This window comes from Balaenoptera borealis (genome assembly GCF_965194805.1).
Source record: "Balaenoptera borealis genome assembly, chromosome: 9".
NCBI lineage: Eukaryota > Metazoa > Chordata > Mammalia > Artiodactyla > Balaenopteridae > Balaenoptera > Balaenoptera borealis.
The window spans coordinates 52,659,419-52,679,074 of NC_138873.1; the positions used below are offsets into that span (position 1 = coordinate 52,659,419).

Consider the following 19,656-nt stretch of genomic DNA (forward strand, 5'->3'; position numbering starts at 1 on the left):
ACTAGAGAGAAGCCCGCACACGGCAACGAAGAGTCTGCGTGCTGCAACTAAAGACCCAACGCAGCCAAAAATTAAATAAATAAATAAATAAATAAACAAAAATCTTAAAAAAAAAAAAGAAAATATTTTCTTTCTAATTTCACTTCTGATGATGCTGTAGGGTCCCTTGTATGTTGGTACACGTGGCAGTGTCCGGCTGTCCTTATACTTAATTTGACTCTGGTCAGATATAAGCATATGAGCAAAAGCCTCACTCCAATCTCTAATGAGCGAATGTTTCTTAATATGTAAAGAGTTCTTACAATACATAAGAACTCAACAGGAAGAGGCTTTCCCTGGTTCAAGAACTTATTAGGGACTTCCCTGGTGGCGCAGTGGTTAAGAATCCGCCTGCCAATGCAGGGGACATGGGTTTAAGCCCTGGTCTGCGAAGATCCCACATGCTGCGGAGCAGCTAGGCCCGCGCGCCACAATTACTGAGCCTGCACTCTAGAGCCCACAAACCACAACTACGGAGCCCACGCGCCTAGAGCCCATGCTCCACGACAAGAGAAGCCACCGTAGTGAGAAGCGCACGCACCGTAATGCAAAGTAGCCCCTGCTCGCCGCAACTAGAGAAAGCCCTTGCGCAGCAACGAAGACGCAATGCAGCCAAAAATAAATAAATAAATATATTTAAAAAAAACAACTTATTAGCTTGACACCCACAGATATGTGGACAACTAAGACCTATAGTAAATATTCTAACTTTGAAAATGTACTTGAACCAGGATGTGTTCTCCTTTGAGGCTGAAAGTGATTAAGAGGACCAAGTTCATGCCTCAGGGCACCATACCCTGTAATCATGAAGCGTGATAACTCCAAGACTGAAGAGGTGCTCCAGGTCCAGTGGCGGTGGCCTGTAGTACATGTTTAGAGTTTATGTACAGAACTGTTTTAGCCTCAGGTATGTAAGACTGGGTGTTGAGAGAGACCAGTAAGCTTCCTGAAGTACTGATCTCACCCTCATTCACCGAGATTTTATCATCTGCAATTGTGCACCCCCAAGGAGGATTTCAGGGTCTGAAAACATGTTCTGACTATCCTGGAAAATACTGTAGCTCTCTCTGCTTTGAAGCCCGGCTGACTGCACTGACTTACTTCTGCATCCTTTCCATATGTAGGTTCTATATGACCTAACCAAATGACATCTGAGTCTACTGTCTCCTCACCCTGAGCACACTCATGACACATGTCACTTCCGGGGATATGCAAAATGTACGCAGAACAATTCATAAAAAGAAAAATCCAAATGGCTAATAAATAACTGAAAAAAGCTTAATCTCACTGATAGTGAAAATGCAAGTCAAAATGAGATTTTTCTCCTATGAAATTAAAAAATATTTTTACATTATAATTCTCACGTTTAGCAAAGGTTTGTGGATTTGGCAATCTCACACATTGCTGTTGTGAGTGTACATTTCTAGATGACAATTTGGCAGTGTATTTCAAGATCCAAACTAGGAATGTACCATTAAGAAAATAACCAGAAATGAAAACAAAACATGTGTGTTAGGATGTTTATGAGGTTATCTACAATAGGAACAAACATTCAATAAGAAAGAATTTTGTACGGTCATTATGAATAATGTTTTGAAGAACATGTAATGACAAAGAAAAATAGAGTAAAGCCTGCCAAAAATACGTCCTGAGATAACACAAATTCAGATACAATGCTATTGGCTCTCATCAGCTCCCCTTTTCTAATTCTAATACGGCTGCACTAAAGGCCTTCTGGGGTGTGGGGAATGTAGAGGGAGGACAAGGGACAGAACATCCCTTCTTGGAAAGCAGGGATGCAGAGATCCAGTGTTCTCCTAGCTCCAAAAGAGTCCAGAAATTGACACTGCTGTCCTGGAAGTCCTGCCAACCCCTGAACCCTGAATCATCCCCATCAATATTTGGAGCAAATAAATGCCACCAGTGCACCAGACTGAAGCCAGGAGGACCTGGGTGAATTTGGATCTTGCAGAAACCCTAGCTGGTCACCTGCACAGGCCACCCCATTATTTCATTGATCTTGTCATGTGGCCTCAAATTTTACGATTAAATTTTTTTACTGTTTTCTATTGAGTGGAAAAAACAAGATAGAAAACTTTATGCACATTTGCTCCTCATTCAGCAAAACAAATAAGCCAGCAAACTCTAAATACATAAGTATATACATAATCAAAAAGAAAATATTAAAAAAATTATTATTAGTGGTTATTTCTGGTTAGTGGGCTATGGGTAATTTTAATATTCTTTACCATACTTTTCTGTATTTTCCAAATTTTTCTATATTGGACCTTAAAATATTACACTTAAAATCTGAAAAAGAAAAAAATATGTAAAAATGTTGAGAGGACTTTTTTTTAAAACTCAAAGATCTATATATATAGATATGGCTCTCAATAGAGAAATCCCTTTTCAACCTAGCTTATTAGATTCACCTAGCCTTAGGACTTCCCTGGCGGTGCAGTGGTTAAAACTCTGCGCTTCCACTGCAGGGGGCGCGGGTTCGATCCCAGGTTGGGGGACTAAGATTTCCCGCGTGCCGTGCAGTGCAGCCAAAAAAAAAACAAATTCACTTAATCTTATTTTAATGGCTGACTGTTATTTCACAGAGTCTGAAAATGTGGTTCCTGTTTCAGGCGCAATGTCACATTTTATGAAATGGACCATTGTGTTACATGTTATAACATTATTTAGGTTTGTAAAAATATTTAAACCAATTTTCCTGGCCACTTAAAATGTTACTAATCTCTTATAGCAAAGGGACCCTCTTGCCCGAAACCTAACGTAAAAGGAAGGACCTGGACAAACAAAGGATATGGAAATTAGACTAAAAATCATAGGAGCATGACAAAAATATATATATACTTTACCACTCTTCCAGTTTCATTATTCCCAAGCAAAGGGTCGTTTAGGGTCCACATGTAAATGGCAAATGATGTAGCACTCTTGTGGCCTGAAGATTCATTTCTGTGAGGAGGAGGTAGGGTTTCACCCACGCTAGGATTTACCAAATTAGCCCTCGGCTCCATCTCCTGCCCAGGAGTGGAAGGGGAATCCTTAAAAGCTCCCTTAAAGGGACTAACCCCTCCCAGCTCAGGCCTTCCTGTGAAGCAACCCCCAACCCCAAGCTCTTCTTCCTCTAACAGCCTCGGCTGCTCAAGGCACCGCAGGGAGAATAAAATGATGAAATAGACGATTTGCCAAGTGATTTCTAATTATTTTCTCTACAGCTCCGTTCTTCATTTTTCCTGAAAGCTTTTGTGTGTGTACCATCTGGACTCGAGAGAATTGGTCTCACAGTTGTCATTGGACGGATGAGCTGAGGCAAAACTATAATTTCTGTTCAAGAACCTGTGAATGATGGAAGGAGGGCTCCTGAGAGAAGGCGGGGCGGAGATGGGGGGGTACAATGAATTTTTTTCCCGGGGGCCAGGAAAAATCCGTTTTCCACACACTTGCTTTATGGGAGTCAGCCACAGAATGTATTGACATTATTTAAATGATTTTATCTATTTGTGAATAAGTAATGTACAAAATTCAAAGAGTACAAACCAGTATGTAATGAAAAATGGCTCTTACTTCTTCTGTGCCCTAGCCGAGCCAGCTCCCTGCTCAGAGGCAAGCACCGCTATCAATTTCTTGTGTATCCCTTTGGAAATAATCTCTTTTTCTGTCTAGCTTTTTCTTTCTTTCCTTCTTCCTTTCCCCCTTCCTTCCTTCCTTCCTTTCAACACAGATAGTACCCTAGTGTACACAGTGTTCCGTATCTTACTTTTTTTCACTTAAGAATTTATTTGGATATTTTTCTTTGTAGTATATATTATGCTCTTTTAAATGATTTATAATATTTCGTGATATGGATATGCTATCATTTCTTTAGTTGGGGCTTTATCGGTGGATAATTAGGTGATTTCTAATCCTTTGCTGTTACAAGCAGTGCTGCAAAAACCCTTTTGCATTTCTGCAAGTATATCTGTAGGATAAGTTCCTAAAATTAGAACTGCTAGGTCTAAGGGGACATGTATTTTTAATACTGATAGATGTCAAATTCCATTCTGTAATCCCATCAGTGTCGATGAGAAGACTGGCTTTCTCACATCCTTGCCAACACACAATGGAGACACTGAATTTAAATTCTGGCCAAGGAGATTAAGAGTTACTTCTTTTTGTTTCATTTCCTTAAGAAAAAAATCCCCAGGATGCTTAGAGGCAGGCATCCTGCTACTCAATTTGCATTTGAAAATAATAAAATTCCTACACTTTACATTTGTTTTCTTGTTTGATTGAAGCTTAAGACCTGAGAGAATTTCTTTGAGAGTCTCTAGAGGGAAAAAAGGAACTAATAGTCAAGGAAGCTCATTGCGGTTTATTAGCTTTACAAGGCTTCAAAAATTCAGGGCTTTTACAGTCGGCACAAAGGAGGGGTTTTATTTTATTTTTTGACAGTGAGAGCTGAGGGGTTCCTCTGGTCAGCAGGGGGCAGCACATCCCCACAGAGAGTCAGGCTGCGACTCCATCTGCTGATTCAACAAGCTCTAGCCCCAGGACTTAGAACCTACTCAGTCAAAAACGCTCTTTCACTTGGTCACCTTCACTGCCATCTCATGGTTGGAGCAGGCTGGAGTTCCTGGGTTTGGAACAAAGCTTAGCTAAAAAACCAGGATAGATCAAAATATTAAATGCATGGAATTTAATGCATTTAATGGTGGTACGGAATAAGGGGGAAGAGTGTTGTGAACATAAACACCACCATATTGTAGACTAGAATCTAAACAAATTATTTAATTATTCCAGCCACCATTTCTGCTATAAAGCACAGAAGAAACATCCTTTATTGGATTAATATATTTCATACCCATTTTGTTGACAAGTTCTAAAAATGTCAAGTAATATCTTCTCTTCCCCTAAAAATAGGATTTACTATTTTACCTTAAAAAGCAAATTAACCTGCTCCCTTAACATTAGCCTATTCAGCCAGCAAACATTGATTGAGTGCTCGGCGAAGAGGATATGGTGTAGGAAGACGTGTCTCTGCTCTTGTTGGCAAAGCAGAAAATACTTGGGATCTGGTCAGGAAACTTTGGTTCTGGCTTTAGGTGAGGTACCATAACTGGCTATGTGGCTTTGGGTAAGTTACTTAACTTCTCTGTGCCTCAGAAATGAGGTCTGCCTTACTGACCTCATAGGTGCACATATAAAATACCACCTGCAAAGATGCTTGAGAAAAAGAGCAATTGCTATACAAATGAAAGATTTCAAAAGCCACACTATAATGAATAGACCCTACAGCAACAGAAGTGGCAGCTTCGTGAGTCCTTACTATGTGCCAGGAACTCTGCTAACCATACACATTATCTCAGTGAAGATCATACCCCTGTGAGGCAGGTATTATTAGCCCATTTTCCAGATGAGAAAATTGAGGTGTCAGAGGTTGGGAAGCTCTCCCAAAGTCAGACCCCTAGAAAGTGATGGAGCAGGGTTCAAGTCCAGGTCTGACTTCAGAGTCTACCTAGATTCTGGATCTTTAGTCTGGTTCTTCATCACTCCTCACAGTTCTGCACTAAGAAATTGTACATATTGCTCCCTTAATTTTACTCATAAGAGAACTAGCATCAAAAAATTGCGTCAAAAAAAAAAAAAAAATTGCGTCACATGCTATCTCATGAAAAAATATTAAAACTTAAAGCTATGACTTTCCACACATATGCCAATTTATGGACTCCATCAGTTACAAGATCATTCCATGAAATACTTTCTTTATAAAAATGGAAATTGGCAATGTGTTTTAAGAAAAATTCTAGGATAACTATTGAGATTCACAATTTATAGTCTTAGGAGCATGAGCTATTATTGACTAAGGGAAAAGCAAACAAATAACTATGGAAAACCAGAAGAGAAGAATGAACAGGAAGAAGGAATTCACAGAAAGAAACCTAGAGGAAAGATTCAGGCAGTTTTCTTGAGTTTCTTGCCATATAGGAAATAGAGTGGCATGGAGGATTTGTAATGAGGACTTCCCTAAGAGAGCTAAGCCTCCAGGGTACAGAATTGTCAAAGCCCCACGTAACACCCCTTATAGGATGCCCAGGGAAACTGCTAGGCAGATATGAAGGGCCTTGCTTTGTGAATTATGCAGTCTCATTAGCTGGTGATGAGGTGCCTTACCAGATTTGGGTACTATTTGGTGCTTGATATGTCTTTCATGAATCACACAGCTGCAAAGAAGGTTCCTGGGACCTTCAGTGCAGGAGCAAATATCACCTGAAAGCTCCCAGGGTAAGGCAGGCACTGTTCTAACACTTTATATACAACAACCCCAACCCTTTAATAACTAGTTAATAATAGCTCTATTATCTCCATTTTACAGATGAAGAAATGGAGGCTTTTTGCCTCAAGTAAAAGTAGCACAACGAGGATTTGGACCAAGGCAGTCTGGCTCTAGAGTCTATTCTTAACCACTCCATTAGTTCATCTCTTCAAATTAATAACAAGGAGGAGGGAGGAGGAGGGGAGCAGGAATAAAAAAAGAAGATGCAGGACAAAATTAATGTATCCTATGAATACCACCATTTAGTTCAACAAGCAGCTTCTCCTATGGGCCCTGCCTTGGGACTAGGCACTTCTGGGCCACAGACCATTCATGTCCTGGAACAGGCTAGGTTATTTCTATACAAGGTGATAATACTGTAGAACAGGAAAATCCGCTGGTGCAGGACATAAATACAAGTGTTCCAGAGTACATACTAAATGTGGAAAGTTACTGAGTTAAAGTGGTTGACCAGTAAGGCACAGGCCCATTCAGTCACAGACCAACTATTGTGGATTCCATTGCCACTCTGCTTCCGTAAAACAAACCTTGTTTAACCAGGTTGCTCTGCAAAAGTAAAATTTAAACAAATTTACAGCCTTACTATGTTTGGTCTCTTGTTTGCTTCAAAGACGGCAGACCACTTGGGCAAACTTTAAATAAAGAGATTATGTCCCGCAACTACAAATTAAATTTAAAACCTTCCACCAGTAAAATAGTTTCTACTTTCACTGTATGCTTGAAAGTTTTCACAATATGATGGTTAGAAAATATATTCCACTCAAATCTGCAGAATGACTAATCTCCTACATGCGCCAGTTCATTAAATCGCCTGATGGCAGCTATGGAAAAGTAAAAGCCTTCTCCGGAAAGCTTTTGCTCTTTAAAAGGATAATGAGCAAGTGCGTTGCAACAGAGACCAAAGAAGCATGTCCCCAGGAATTCCACTGGGGCAGCGAATTCTAATGGGACCGCCAGGGAGGTTCCCGCCGCCTGGGTAGGACCTGGGAGCAAAGCTGCGTGGTGAGGGCCGGCGGGGCCTTTAGGGCTGGGGAGGGGGATCACCCCTCAGGGTGGGTTATCGTCTCCTCGCCCCCGTCCGCCAGTGGCGGCAGGGAGGAGCGCCGGGGACCGAAACTCAGCCGTCACCAGTGTCCGGGCAGCATGTCCGCGCCCGGGGGGCGGCTCCCCACCTCTTGGGAGGATGGGGACCCGGGACGCCCCATAGAACTCTCACAGTCAGGCGAGCACGAGGAGCTCCAAAAACAAAGCGAGTGGCTGGGGGAAGGGGCGGGCGTGACGGGCGCGGGGCCGAGCACACACACGTTGCTCTGAGCGCGGGCGCCGCCTGCCAGCCCGGCCGACCAGCCTGGGAAGGGCACGCGCGTGCCGGCGCCCCGTTCCCGTCGCCAGGTCCGGGACACCCACAAACCCCGCACGGTTCCCCTTCCTCTGGGGCGGAGATCTGAGAAAACCCTAGCCGAGGGAGCCCCGGGGTCCGCGCCGTAGTCAGAGCCGGGACTGGAGGCTGCCCGCCGCGCGGGAGGCTCAGACTTTTCTTTTGGGGGGTAAGATGGCAGGTCCGGGGAAACAAAGGAAACTTGGGCTCGGCCCCGGGAGCGGCATGTGTGGCTCGCTAGTTCGCCCCGGGTCGTGTGTGGGAGGTGCCGGGCGCCTGTGCCAGCCTGCACGCTGCCTGCCCGGGGAAACACAAAGCATCCCTCCGGCAGCCGGCGGCGCCGGCCGCCCACCTGCCGCCCGGAGGTCTCCGGGGCCGGCGGAGGGAGAGGGCGCTGGGAGCCAGGCGAGGGCCGGGATGCGGGGAGGCGGCCAGCGGGCGCGCGCGGTGGGCGGCGGCGGCGGCGGAGGAGGGGAGCGCGGGTGGGCGGGCGGCGCCACGTCACGGCTATTGTGGCTGTCCCGGTATATAAGGTCCCGCCCGCCGGCCGCCCTCCCCACCTTGCCTGCGCCCGCCCGGAGCCAGCGGTCCTTCACGCACCCAGCATCCAGTGAGACGCGCTGCGCACCGACGGAGCGGACATGGGCAGAGCGATGGTGGCCAGGCTCGGACTGGGGCTGCTGCTTCTGGCACTGCTCTTACCTACGCAGGTGAGGTCCTGGCGCACGCTGGGGCTTGGGGTCCGCGCCCTGGGGGGGGGGGTGGGGTGGGGCCGCCCCCTGGGGACTGGCCTGCGCCCCCCACCTCGGGGCGCGGGCCCGGACTCGGAGAGAATCTAGTAGAATCTGACCTGGTGGGACGGCAATGTGGAGCCCACTTTCCACTCGGTGGCGGCTGCCTCCACCCTTTCCGCGGCCCCGGGAACAAAGCACCTCCGCGCGTGGGCTGGGAGGACTCCGCCCCACCCCAGGTTCCGCGCAGCCCTTACCAGGCAGCCTGACGCCCACCGCCCGCTTTCACCCAGAAGTCCGAGGCGCTAGCGGGGAAGAGAATGTGCGCTTCCCACCTCTGGAGCGCCTGGAGACCTCAGGTCCTTTGGGGAGGTCGTCCCTGGATCCCATGAACACCCCGCTTCCCTCTACGAGTGTCTTCGCGTCCCCAGCGCACCACACAAAGAGAGGGGACGATCCCCTTCGGGGGCGCCGCTCTCGTCAGTTCTCCACTCCTAGCTGGTTCATGGATCCCGAGGAAGCCGCGGCTACCTGGCCCTATCAACCCACCTCAGTCCCGCGTGTTTCGGGGCTGAAGCCTGGGCGGGGACCCTCTCCTGACCCTGTGCTCTCCCGGGGGCGACTTAACAGGTCCATCTCTTGTCACCACGGAACCCCGTGTTAGCCAGATTGGCTAGCTCTGGGCAGGCGGCGGGTGGGACATTTCTGTCCCGAGTCCCCGCCAGGCTTTGTCCCTGTCCCCGCCGCCTCCTCTCCAGATTCTCTGTCCCGGGAACCGACCTCGCTTGCGGTGTCCGGCCGGGTGGGTGCGCGGCGGCCGCGAGGGAGGTCAGGGGCTGAGCCTGGGAGACCCAAGTGGGGGAGGGGCGCTGGGAGAGCGAGAAGGGGCACTTGTCTCCAGCAGTTTGGGCTTGGAGGGTAGGTAGAGGTGCCCCAGCGGGTGGCTCGCCATCGCCTTCCATTGGGGCTTTCTGAGTGTCTGCTGAGCATTTCCTCCGAAAAGTTGGGTGCGCCAGGTCCCCAGACACCCAGCCGCCGGGCTCACCTGGGAGCGCAGCCTGAGAGCGGAGCGCTCCTCGTCTTCCGCTCCGCGGGCTGCGTAACTGTACCCTATTGTTGTCTTGCGGGTCGGCTGCGCTCCCGAGCCTTTCACCATTCCTCGGTGGGGGAGGGGCACGGCCGCCAGAAACACTGCTCTCCCCCGCCCACTCCATCACCTTTCCAACCAGATCCTCCGCCCCGCCTCCAAATTTAAGAGGGTTTTTATTAATAGTTATGCAAATAAATCTTTGGTAGTTTGGTAGGGAAAATTTTGTTTAATGTCAGTTTAATATATTAACAGTTTTTTTCGTTGGTGTGGGAGGACCCTTTGATTCTCCTATTGCTGCACTGGACTCTAGTACAAAAGTCACCTGATGCACCAAAGCTTTGTAGAATAAGAACAGATTACCTTCAGGGATCCCAAAACAGGTCTTGCCCCCAAACAGCGAGCCCTGTTTTAAATTATGTACCATATTAATGCTTTCCTTTTAGTGGGAGTGCTTTTTCCTGGAAGCACACGCTATTGGGTAGGTTCCCAATGGATATATTTGACTTGATCGAGATTTTTAAAATTAGTCTATTTTAGATAGGATTTACCAATTTTTTAGTCAATGCTTGCTTAATGTCCTTATGGGTTTTATAACAAAAGGAGCTGGGTTTACCTTATGGGTTTACAACAAAAGATAGAATGGTTTTATCTTTGGATTGATAGGCAGCCAAATGTACGCGTGGCCAGACCTGCTTGGTGCCACGTTCTGGTCCCGCCTGTAATCAGAAGCCGTTGTAAACCCTCTCTTGCAGTGAGAGCTGAAATCTCCCAACTGCCTTTGTTCCGTGACAAAGGAGAGATTACCACGTGCCCCGCTGGACTGTGCATTTAGTGACTTGAAAAATAGTGTGGTGAAAATAGTGTGGTGAATAATGCCACTCAGGCGCTGGGACACTGGGGGGGACCTTGGTCCCTGGCCACGGTGGTGAGCTTAGTGACCAGGCAGGAAGGCTGATGCTGGTGAAAACAACACCAAACCCTCTCGTCTGTTGTGAAGTCATTCCGACTTCACGATGCTTTGGGTGAAATCATTTTGCCTTAAGGCAGGGGTTCATTATATTATACTTTTCAACTTAAAACAAATATCGTGGCCATTTTTGAGATGGGTTATATATAATTTTCAAGATTTCAAGGGAGCAGGTGAGATACCCAGGGCCCCTTAAGTTAAACGCTAGGCTGTATTAAATGGGTATGTGAAAGTTACCCAGCAAATCCAGGATAGACGACTCAATTCTCATAACATGTCTCAAATTACCATATTTTAAAATCCAAATTATTTGTGCACCTTTAAAATCTCCCCTTCTTGGGAAAATAGAGGAAACCTTTTTTGCAATGCCAGTTAAGTCAATATAATCAGAAACTGGATTAGTTAACTTGGTTACTTATTACTTTATAAAGAATTAAGGATAAAGTCATACTCTTGGGAGTTATGTAGTTACTGAAGAACATTTTTGTTTGCTTGTTTTTGGTTGTTGTTGCTACTTGCAGTCATTAGGTATCTCTAGGTAGTTGGTTTTGAAACTAAAAGATCTTGGTGGGACTAAGCAAAAATTCAGAATGAAATGATGTGGGTAAGGGAATAATGGGAAAAGAGCAATCTGAGAATATATCATCTATCTTAATTGCATATTAAGTGTATGTGGAGACAACTGTGACGTTGGAAATTGATCAGTGTAACTTTTTATATATTTTAGATTTATTCAAATCAAACAACTGTTGTAACACCTTCAAGTAATTCCTCCCAGCATACCTCAGCTGCCCCCAATCCAGCGAATGCCACCACCAAGGCAAGTGACGGTGCTCTGCAGTCAACAGCCAGTCTCTTGGTGATCTCGGTCTCCCTTCTACATCTCTACTGTTAAGAGACTCAGGCCAAGAAACATCTATACTTCCCCATCCTCTAAACCCAATTCAGATGGCATCCAGACATCCAGTGTGACAAGGGAAAAAAAAAACAGGTCTTCATTGAATGAATCTGCTAGTTCCACACCTTATTTTATTGACAGAAACTGTTGAGGATCCCAAATTTGATTGGTTTGAAGAGCATGTGAAGGGTTTGACTAGATGATGAATGCCAATATTAAATCTGCTGGAGTTTCCTGTACAAGATGAAGAGAGACAACATCCAAAATTAGTTAAGAGGTGATTTCCTTAAATGTGGCTTAAGAAGTATGGACACATAAAACTCTACCTTGAAAGTGAGAATAGATTTTATCTTACCTAGAGATAAAGAATGGGATGTGGAACAGAGATTCAGTTTTCATTTGTTCATTAAATTTATAAGCCCATAAAACAATGAGGTAAAACAAAGCTTCTGTGATTCTATTTATATGTACATTAGAAGGAACTTCCAGGTGTTACTGTAAATCCTCAGTGTGTTGTTTCAGCAGTACTAATTTAATGCTGATGTACTCTAGAGAAAATTTTATGTTAAGCTATTGCTGTTCTCTTGGGAACTGAACTCTTTCCCTTGGGGTTTGGGTTTGACATTGCATTTGAATTTTTATATAGTCATTGATATGTACCAGGGCAATGATGGATTGGAATCTACCCCAAATCCAAGCATAATGAGTACATTTTGCTTATATACTTATCAACTATTCTTATTCAAAAAGAGCAGTAGATTCATTTAGCTAAACAGATAACAAAGAGTAGAATTACATTGATCTCAACTAATTTCAAAATGCTTTTTATTTCTGCATATGTCGAATACTTTTTACAATTTAAAAAATGATCTGTTTTGAAGGTAAGATTGACAAATCTTGAAATTAAAAAGGCAAACGTGTGAAGGAGCTAAACATTTGGCAAGGGAAGACTGGAAGCTTGCTTACATTAAATTCAGAAAAACTTTTATACTCTTTTCTGTAAATACTTCTTTTTAAACTGAATCGGACGGAATAGCCACATTTGGAACACTTTATGTTATCATTCAATATTTTTAGATAGTTAGAACCTGGTCCTAAGCCTAAAGTGGGCTTGATTTTGGAAAGTAGATCTTTTCACAACTGCCTTGATGCACAGAAACCTTTTTAAAAATAGACACTCCCTAAAGTCTTTTGTTCGCATGGTCACACACTGATGCTTAGATGTTCCGAAATCTAATATGGCCACAGTAGTCTTGATGACCAAAGTCATTTTTTTTCCATCTTTAGAAATCTACACTGGAACAACCATATCCAACAGATCTCAAGCTACTGTGTGTGTGAATGAACATTCTCTTTTGTTTCATACCTGAATGCTGTACATCTATTTTGGATTGTATATTGTGTTTGTGTATTTATGCTTTGATTCATAGTAACTTCTCTTGTTATGGAATTGATTTGCATTAAACACAAACTGTAAATAAAAAGATGGCTGAAAGAGCAATCCATTGAATGATATGTTTTTCCAATGCAAGGAATACTTTGTGAGTTATCATGGTTGTGTGAGTCTACTTAAACCGTTAGGGATATACCTCAATACTTTCCTATTAAACAACATTACAGTTAAGCTATTTTGCGTTGGCAACGAGCAGCATGTCTTGGCTAAAGAATCCATCTGAAATTTGACACCTTTAAGCCTTCAAGTGGGCATCCCTACTTAGACTCAGCAACTATTGAATGCCAGCTACGTGTCAGGTTACTGAAGATTTGATTGAATGCTGAACTTGCTGGACAAGGCCTTTTACTATAGCTGAGAAAAAGAGCATGTATATGACAAATAGTATACTGGCAAGTAGTGCTGTGAGGGAAACAGGCCAGGGTGGCAAGAATCATGGGCTATGGTTGAGTGATTATGGATGGTCTGACATCTGAGCTATGTTATGGAGGATCTCTAGGAGAATTCCTGGTGGAGGGAACAGCACGTGCTAGGTCCCTCAGTCTGTGTAGTCACTGGCACTGTATCCATATCTGCACAGAGGGCCACAAGTCACTTTGGTTTTCCGAGATTGTCATTTCCATCTGCTCCTTTAGTAGTCTTGAGTTCTTTTCTTTGACTCTTCCAGTGTAGTCCTGGACTCCTAGCTCTAGCCAAAAAAAGGCTGGAATTTGGGAATAAGAAGTTCCTTGATCAGAAGCAATGTTGTGTGGATCACCGTGGTGGTTGATAAGGTACTCTGTAAATCCACGGATGGTAGTTTTGGTAGAAGCATTGCATGCAGGGAAGGCAAATCCATATTCAGAATAAGCGTTTACTCCTTTGAGAATAAAATGCTGCCCCTTCTATGATGATGTGGTCCCATGTAATCAACATTCCATCTGGCTGATCACCTCAAGCAATGGAGCCATCTAGGGAACTCGGTATTGGTCTCTGATGCAGCAGACTGAGCCCTCAGCAGTGGCTGTAGCCAGATCAGCCTGAATACAAGCTGATGTTACTGGGGCCATGCATAATCTCCATCCCTGCCACTGTGGCCACTTTGTTCATGAGCCCATTGGATGATGACAGGGATGGGCAGGGAAGGAAGCTGACTGGTATCCACAGAACAGGCCATCTTATCCACTTGATTATTAAAATCCCCCTCTGCTGAGGTTACCTTTTAGTGAACATTCACATGGGACAAAAATATCTTCACATTCTTCTCCCGTTCAAAGAGGTCTCTCCATATACCTCTTCCTCATCCTGCCTTGTCACCGATTTTCCAATCATATTCTTTCCATGTCCATTCAGCCAAACTGTTGGCCACAGACCATGAGCTGGTATAGACTTAATCTCTGGCCATTTCTCCTTGTGAGCACTGCTTGTAATTTTGCCCACTAGGAGTGTGTCCCTTTATCACTGTCCTTCAGGGATGTCCCAGAATGGCGTTGTGTAGCCGTAGCTGTCCACTTTTGGGTGTTGCCTGCATATTGTGCAGCACCTTCTGTAAACCAGGTCCAAGTTTTCTCTTCCTCAGTCAACTGGTCATAGGGAACTCCCCGTGAAGACATAGGTACAGGCTGGGAGAGAGATGGTAATGTAGCAGGAATATGGCCCATGGGCATTTGGGCCACTTCCTCCTATAACTTACGCATATGTATTTTTAGGGCCTGCTCAAGCCCAGTATCATTCATGCCACCTTCATTTGACAATGGAGTGCTGATGTGCACATCCAACTTCATGGGTTGGTGGTTAGACCATACCCAGGTCATGATGGGCAGCTCAGGTTGCATGGCGGTCCGTGGTCAAGCATTCAGTCTTAAACCCAATAACAAGCCAAAGCCTGTTTCTCAAGGAAGGGTTGCTGCCTGCAGAGGATAGCAGGGCTTAGCTCTGAAATCTTAAAACAGACAATCGACGCCAACCCTTGGTCTAATATAAATTTATAGAAAAGCAACCAAAAACTTGCATATATCTTTTATTTTTTTATTTTAAAAAAATACTTTATTTATTTATTTGGCTGCGCCGGATCTTAGTTTTGACACTCGGGATCTTTGTTGCCGCGTGCAGGATCTTTAGTTGAGACATGCGAACTGTTAGTTGCGGCATGCGGGATCTAGTTCCCTGACTATGGATTGAACCCGGGCCCCCTGCATTGAGAGCATGGAGTCTTAGCCACAGGACCACCAGGGAAGTCCCCCAAACTTGGGTATATCTTTTAAAAAGTAATCATCAATGCTCATGGAGGAGGAACTATTATATAATTACTTTTTCAACTATTCTTTGAAAATGACTTTAAACAAATATGAGCTGTTTTAAATTTATTAGAAAAATACTCAAAATTCTATTTTGGGGTTATACTTTAAATATTCACGCTGAAATACTAGTCATATAATTAATGGCTAAATTGAGTAATGAGTGGCCATTGTATGGGTGTCTCTTGAACTAAGTTGAGCCTTAGTAGACAAAAGCAGACAATTTAGAGAAAAGCAGATAGTTGCTTTGCCATAAGGTTAAGATGAGAAAAATCTGTTTAGAACTAAACATATTCTAAACACACATACCCAATGCCACTGTCCTTAAGATAGAACTCAAATATTTAGGTAGCTGAAAAGTATGTGTTTTCCGTTTCTCATAGACCTTATCTGGGGTTAGTGTGAATATTTTTGGATTCCTTCCTTAGTATAAAGAGAGTATTTTTTCTAACTTTGGTAGGATGGCATTTTTTGAAACAACACAATCACCATCATGATTGGCTTCTCAGTTTCTCTTCAAATTACATGTAAATTTTCTGGGCCTCCCTAGTTTCCACCTCCATCCTCTCATTATATCTTTTTTTTTTAAATTAATTTATTTATTTATGGCTGTGTTGGGTCCTCGTTTCCGTGCGAGGGCTCTCCCCAGCCCTGGCAAGCGGGGGCCACTCCTCATTGCGGTGCGCAGGCCTCTCACCATCGCGGCCTCTCCTGTTGTGGAGCACAGGCTCCAGACGCGCAGGCTCAGCAACTGTGGCCCACGGGTCCAGCTGCTCCGCGGCATGTGGGATCCTCCCAGACCAGGGCTCGAACCCGTGTCCCCTGCACTGGCAGGCAGACTCCCAACCACTGCACCACCAGGGAAGCCCCTCTCATTATATCTTACTTACACTTGGGAAGGACTCTAGTTTTTCCACTTTATCAACAAGTAATCCAAATATCAACTGCGTATATAACTCCTTAGAAATCTCAGGTCTGTCTCAGTAATCCATGACCTTAGAAATCTAAAGTTTTCCTAATTCCCTTTATTTTTTTTTCTAATTTCCATGTACTTACAATCTCAGGATCTCCACTGTTCTCAAGTTCATCTTCCCTGCCAAAAAAAAAAAAAAAAAAAAATTACATGTAAATTTAAAACCAAATGCATTTCTAAGAAACGTTAGGAAGTTTTCATATTTATGATATTGCAAAGAAATCTCTCTGTGAGCCCAAAGGGTTTGAGGTGGTGTAACTGTCATGCCTCTTAGCAACTGGAGGATGCCAAGGTTTGCGGAAACCTAACAATGTCCAAAACTGACCTCATTACCTTCCCTCCACAGACCCGCTGCTTCTCTCTTCAGAGCACCTACCTGCCAAGTCTCATCACAAACCTAGGAGCCTCCTTCCTCTCTCTTCCCATCTCCAATCAGCCACAGAATCCTGTCACTTCTGAGTCAGAAATGTCTAGGCATCTTGCCTCTCTTCCCCGTCTGCCTGCCTTCCTCTGACTTCCATCCTCTGTCAAAGCTGTGCCTCTCTGCCCTTTGTCTTTCCACCCAGTGGCTATTCTTTGAAATGTAGATCTGATCATTTTGCTCCTAACTTTAAAAGTTTGGTTGGCTACCCTTTGCCCACAGAAGATAGATGAGAAACGCCCATTCACAGACCATAAAGCTTTTCATAGTCTGGTTCCAGCCCAACTTTTCAGCCCCATTTTTAGCCACACTGGATTGCCCACCATTCTCTGAATCAACAATGTCTTTTTTTTTTTGAAGTGTAATTTTTTTTTTTAATTTATTTTTTATTTATTTATGGCTGTGTTGGGTCTTCGTTTCTGTGCGAGGGCTTTCTTCTAGTTGTAGCAAGCGGGGGCCACTCTTCATCGCGGTGCGCGGGCCTCTCACTATCGCGGCCTCTCCTGTTGCGGAGCACAGGCTCCAGAAGCGCAGGCTCAGCAATTGTGGCTCACGGGCCCAGCTGCTCCGCGGCATGTGGGATCTTCCCAGACCAGGGCTCGAACCCGTGTCCCCTGCACTGGCAGGCGGATTCTCAACCGCTGCGCCACCAGGGAAGCCCCAACAATGTCTTTTTATGCCTCCATGGCTTTGAACGCATCCATGCATGCAGCTCAGTGTAGCGGTTAAAGGCAGGGATGCTAGAGCCAGGCTGCCTCAGTTTGACTCCCGGGCCAGCTCTGACTAGTGAAAGGAGCATGTACATAAATTCTCTGTGGCTCAGGAGTCTTGTCTGTAAAGGCACTGGATAATAATGGTACCTATCTCATAAGGCTGTTGGGAGAATTAAATGAGTTAATACACAAAGTTTTAGAAGAGTCTGGTACATTGCTAGTACTCGATAAACATTGGCCAGCATTCTTTTTTTTTTTTCATTACATTAATTTTATTTTTTTAATTGAAGTATAGTTGATTTACAGTGCTGTGTCAATCTCTGCTGTACAGCAAAGTGACTCAGTTATATACATACATTCTTTTTTAATATTCTTTTCCATTATGGTTTATCACAGGATATTGAATATAGTTCCCTGTGCTAGACAGTAGGACCTTGTTGTCAGCATTCTTTTTTATGGATGTGTGGACATTGCATTGACCTGTCTGTGCTCCTTGAAGGCAGGAACTGTGCCATATTTCATTTCTGGATTCCTGATGTGTGACTGAGAGTAGGTGCTCAGTTAATACTGAGTTAATAAAACAGCCAGCAGCAGTACCTTAGTAACAGAGTAAGTAAGTGGGGGAGGGGAGGGCAGACCTTTGATACTATATTAGGTCTTGGAGGGAAGCACAAGAAGGTAGTTAGGGCTATTTCTAAACAGGCTAGTCTCTTGTGGCTGCTCAGTTTTCATCATACAGGCAAACCTGCTCATCTCCAACAATGGTTCTCAACTCTGACTGCATATTAGAATCACTTGGGAAGCTTTTTAAACAGGTGATGTCTGTCACCTTTGCCTACCTAGAAGATTCTGATTTAATTGGCCTGGGTGGAGTTTAGTCGTCAGTAGATTTAAAAAGCTCCCCAGATGATTCTAAAGTGCAGCCAAATTGCGAAGCACGGGCCTGAGAGTGGGTTTAGGCAGCTCTGCTTTCTTAGATCATTTGGCGGGCAGGGGCTGTGGAGTCAGATGGGGTTCTGGCCCCTGGCTTCAAACCCCTGTGACCATCAGAGGTGCTTACAGTAGAGCTGTGCTCGGAGACAGGTAAGGTCACTTTCTTCTAGTCCATCGTTTGGATTTCTACCCAACTCGAAAATGACACACGGACTCATGCTAGAGTCCTCTGGGTCCAGCGCCTGAGCCAGCATCATAAGCAGATACAGACGCCAGTCCTGGTTCTGAAAACTGGCTCCATGGCCCCTGGAAACCTCTCTGGGCTTTAAGAGGATCAGACTTTTTGGAGATATTTTCCAGTTTAGGAATATTAATATTAAGATTCCATCCAACTTGAAACATTCCGTGATTCAGAATTTTTTTTTTTCCTGTGAGCTTTTGTGAGCATGCCCTCCCATCCATGAAAAATTTGGCTCAGTACTCTATGCTGAGCCTTCAAAAATTAATGCAAATTCATTGTTATTACTTGAGGAGATACCGGGCATTCATCATATTCATCTGTTCTGTTATTCAGTTGTCATTTTGCACCCTACTGCATTTTCTGAAGACTTGGAGAAGGGTTTTCTTAATGATAGATTAGCACAGTCTAATTGGTAGTTGCTGTTCATTTTAAATGAGGCTGCAACAACATTGAACTGTTTGACGGGGCTTGTGAAATATGACCAGTGACACAACCCTTGTTGAGAGTTGAGTGTGAATGCATTGAGGAAACAAGAGTTTCCCTTTGTTGTTTCATCATTAACACTGCTTATCAGTATGCACTTCGTTTTGTATTTACTTATTTTAAAAAATTAATTTATACATTTTATTTTTGGCTGTATTGGGTCTTCATTGCTGCACGCAGGCTTTCTCTAGTTGCAGCGACCAGGGGCTACTCTTCCTTGCAGTGCACGGGCTTCTCATTGCGGTGGCTTCTCTTGTTGCGGAGCACGGGCTCTATGTGTGTGGGCTTCAGTAGTTGTGGCACACAGGCTCGGTAGTTGTGGTTCGCGGGTTCTAGAGCGCAAGCTCAGTAGTTGTGTCACACAGGCTTAGTGGCTCCATGGCATGTGGGATCTTCCCAGACCAGGGCTTGAACCCGTGTCCCCTGCATTGGCAGGCGGATTCTTAACCACTGCACTACCAGGGAAGTCCAGTATTTACTTATTACTTGCTTATTTACTTATTTATTCTGTCTTATTCCAATTAAAAAAATTTTTGAGTCAGCTTATAGAAACATGCATTATACACCAGGTTACAGATAGATGAAGAATTTGAGGTAGAGGATAAATAACGGTAAAAGAAAGCCATGAATTCATGGATAGGATTCGAGAATGCTTGTCATAGGGTCCTGAGTAGCTTCTGTAGCCAATGGAAGGAAGGGGCCATGATTAGAAACAGAAGCTAAATTGCCTTGCAT

The 19,656-nt window shown here is 44.4% G+C and overlaps 2 protein-coding genes across 3 annotated transcripts in view; one reads left to right on the top strand and one right to left on the bottom strand.

Annotated features, from left to right (window-relative positions):
• Positions 1 to 8,614, bottom strand: part of MTRES1 (mitochondrial transcription rescue factor 1) — a 53,351-nt gene extending 44,737 nt beyond the window's left edge. The window contains exon 1 of one of the 2 annotated variants that reach the window (XM_082404904.1): positions 8,593 to 8,614. The gene's annotated coding sequence lies outside the window, so the exon portion shown is untranslated. Of the gene's footprint in view, positions 1 to 2,906; positions 2,991 to 8,592 lie in introns of those variants that run through there. The other variant, XM_082404903.1, reaches the window with a different exon arrangement.
• CD24 (CD24 molecule) lies at positions 8,258 to 12,929 on the top strand. The gene is made up of 2 exons (XM_082404919.1): positions 8,258 to 8,452; positions 11,258 to 12,929. The coding sequence occupies exons 1-2, from the start codon at positions 8,384 to 8,386 to the stop codon at positions 11,423 to 11,425; spliced, it is 237 nt and encodes a 78-aa protein (XP_082261045.1). The 5' UTR covers positions 8,258 to 8,383; the 3' UTR covers positions 11,426 to 12,929.
• Positions 12,930 to 19,656: the final 6,727 nt, after the last annotated feature.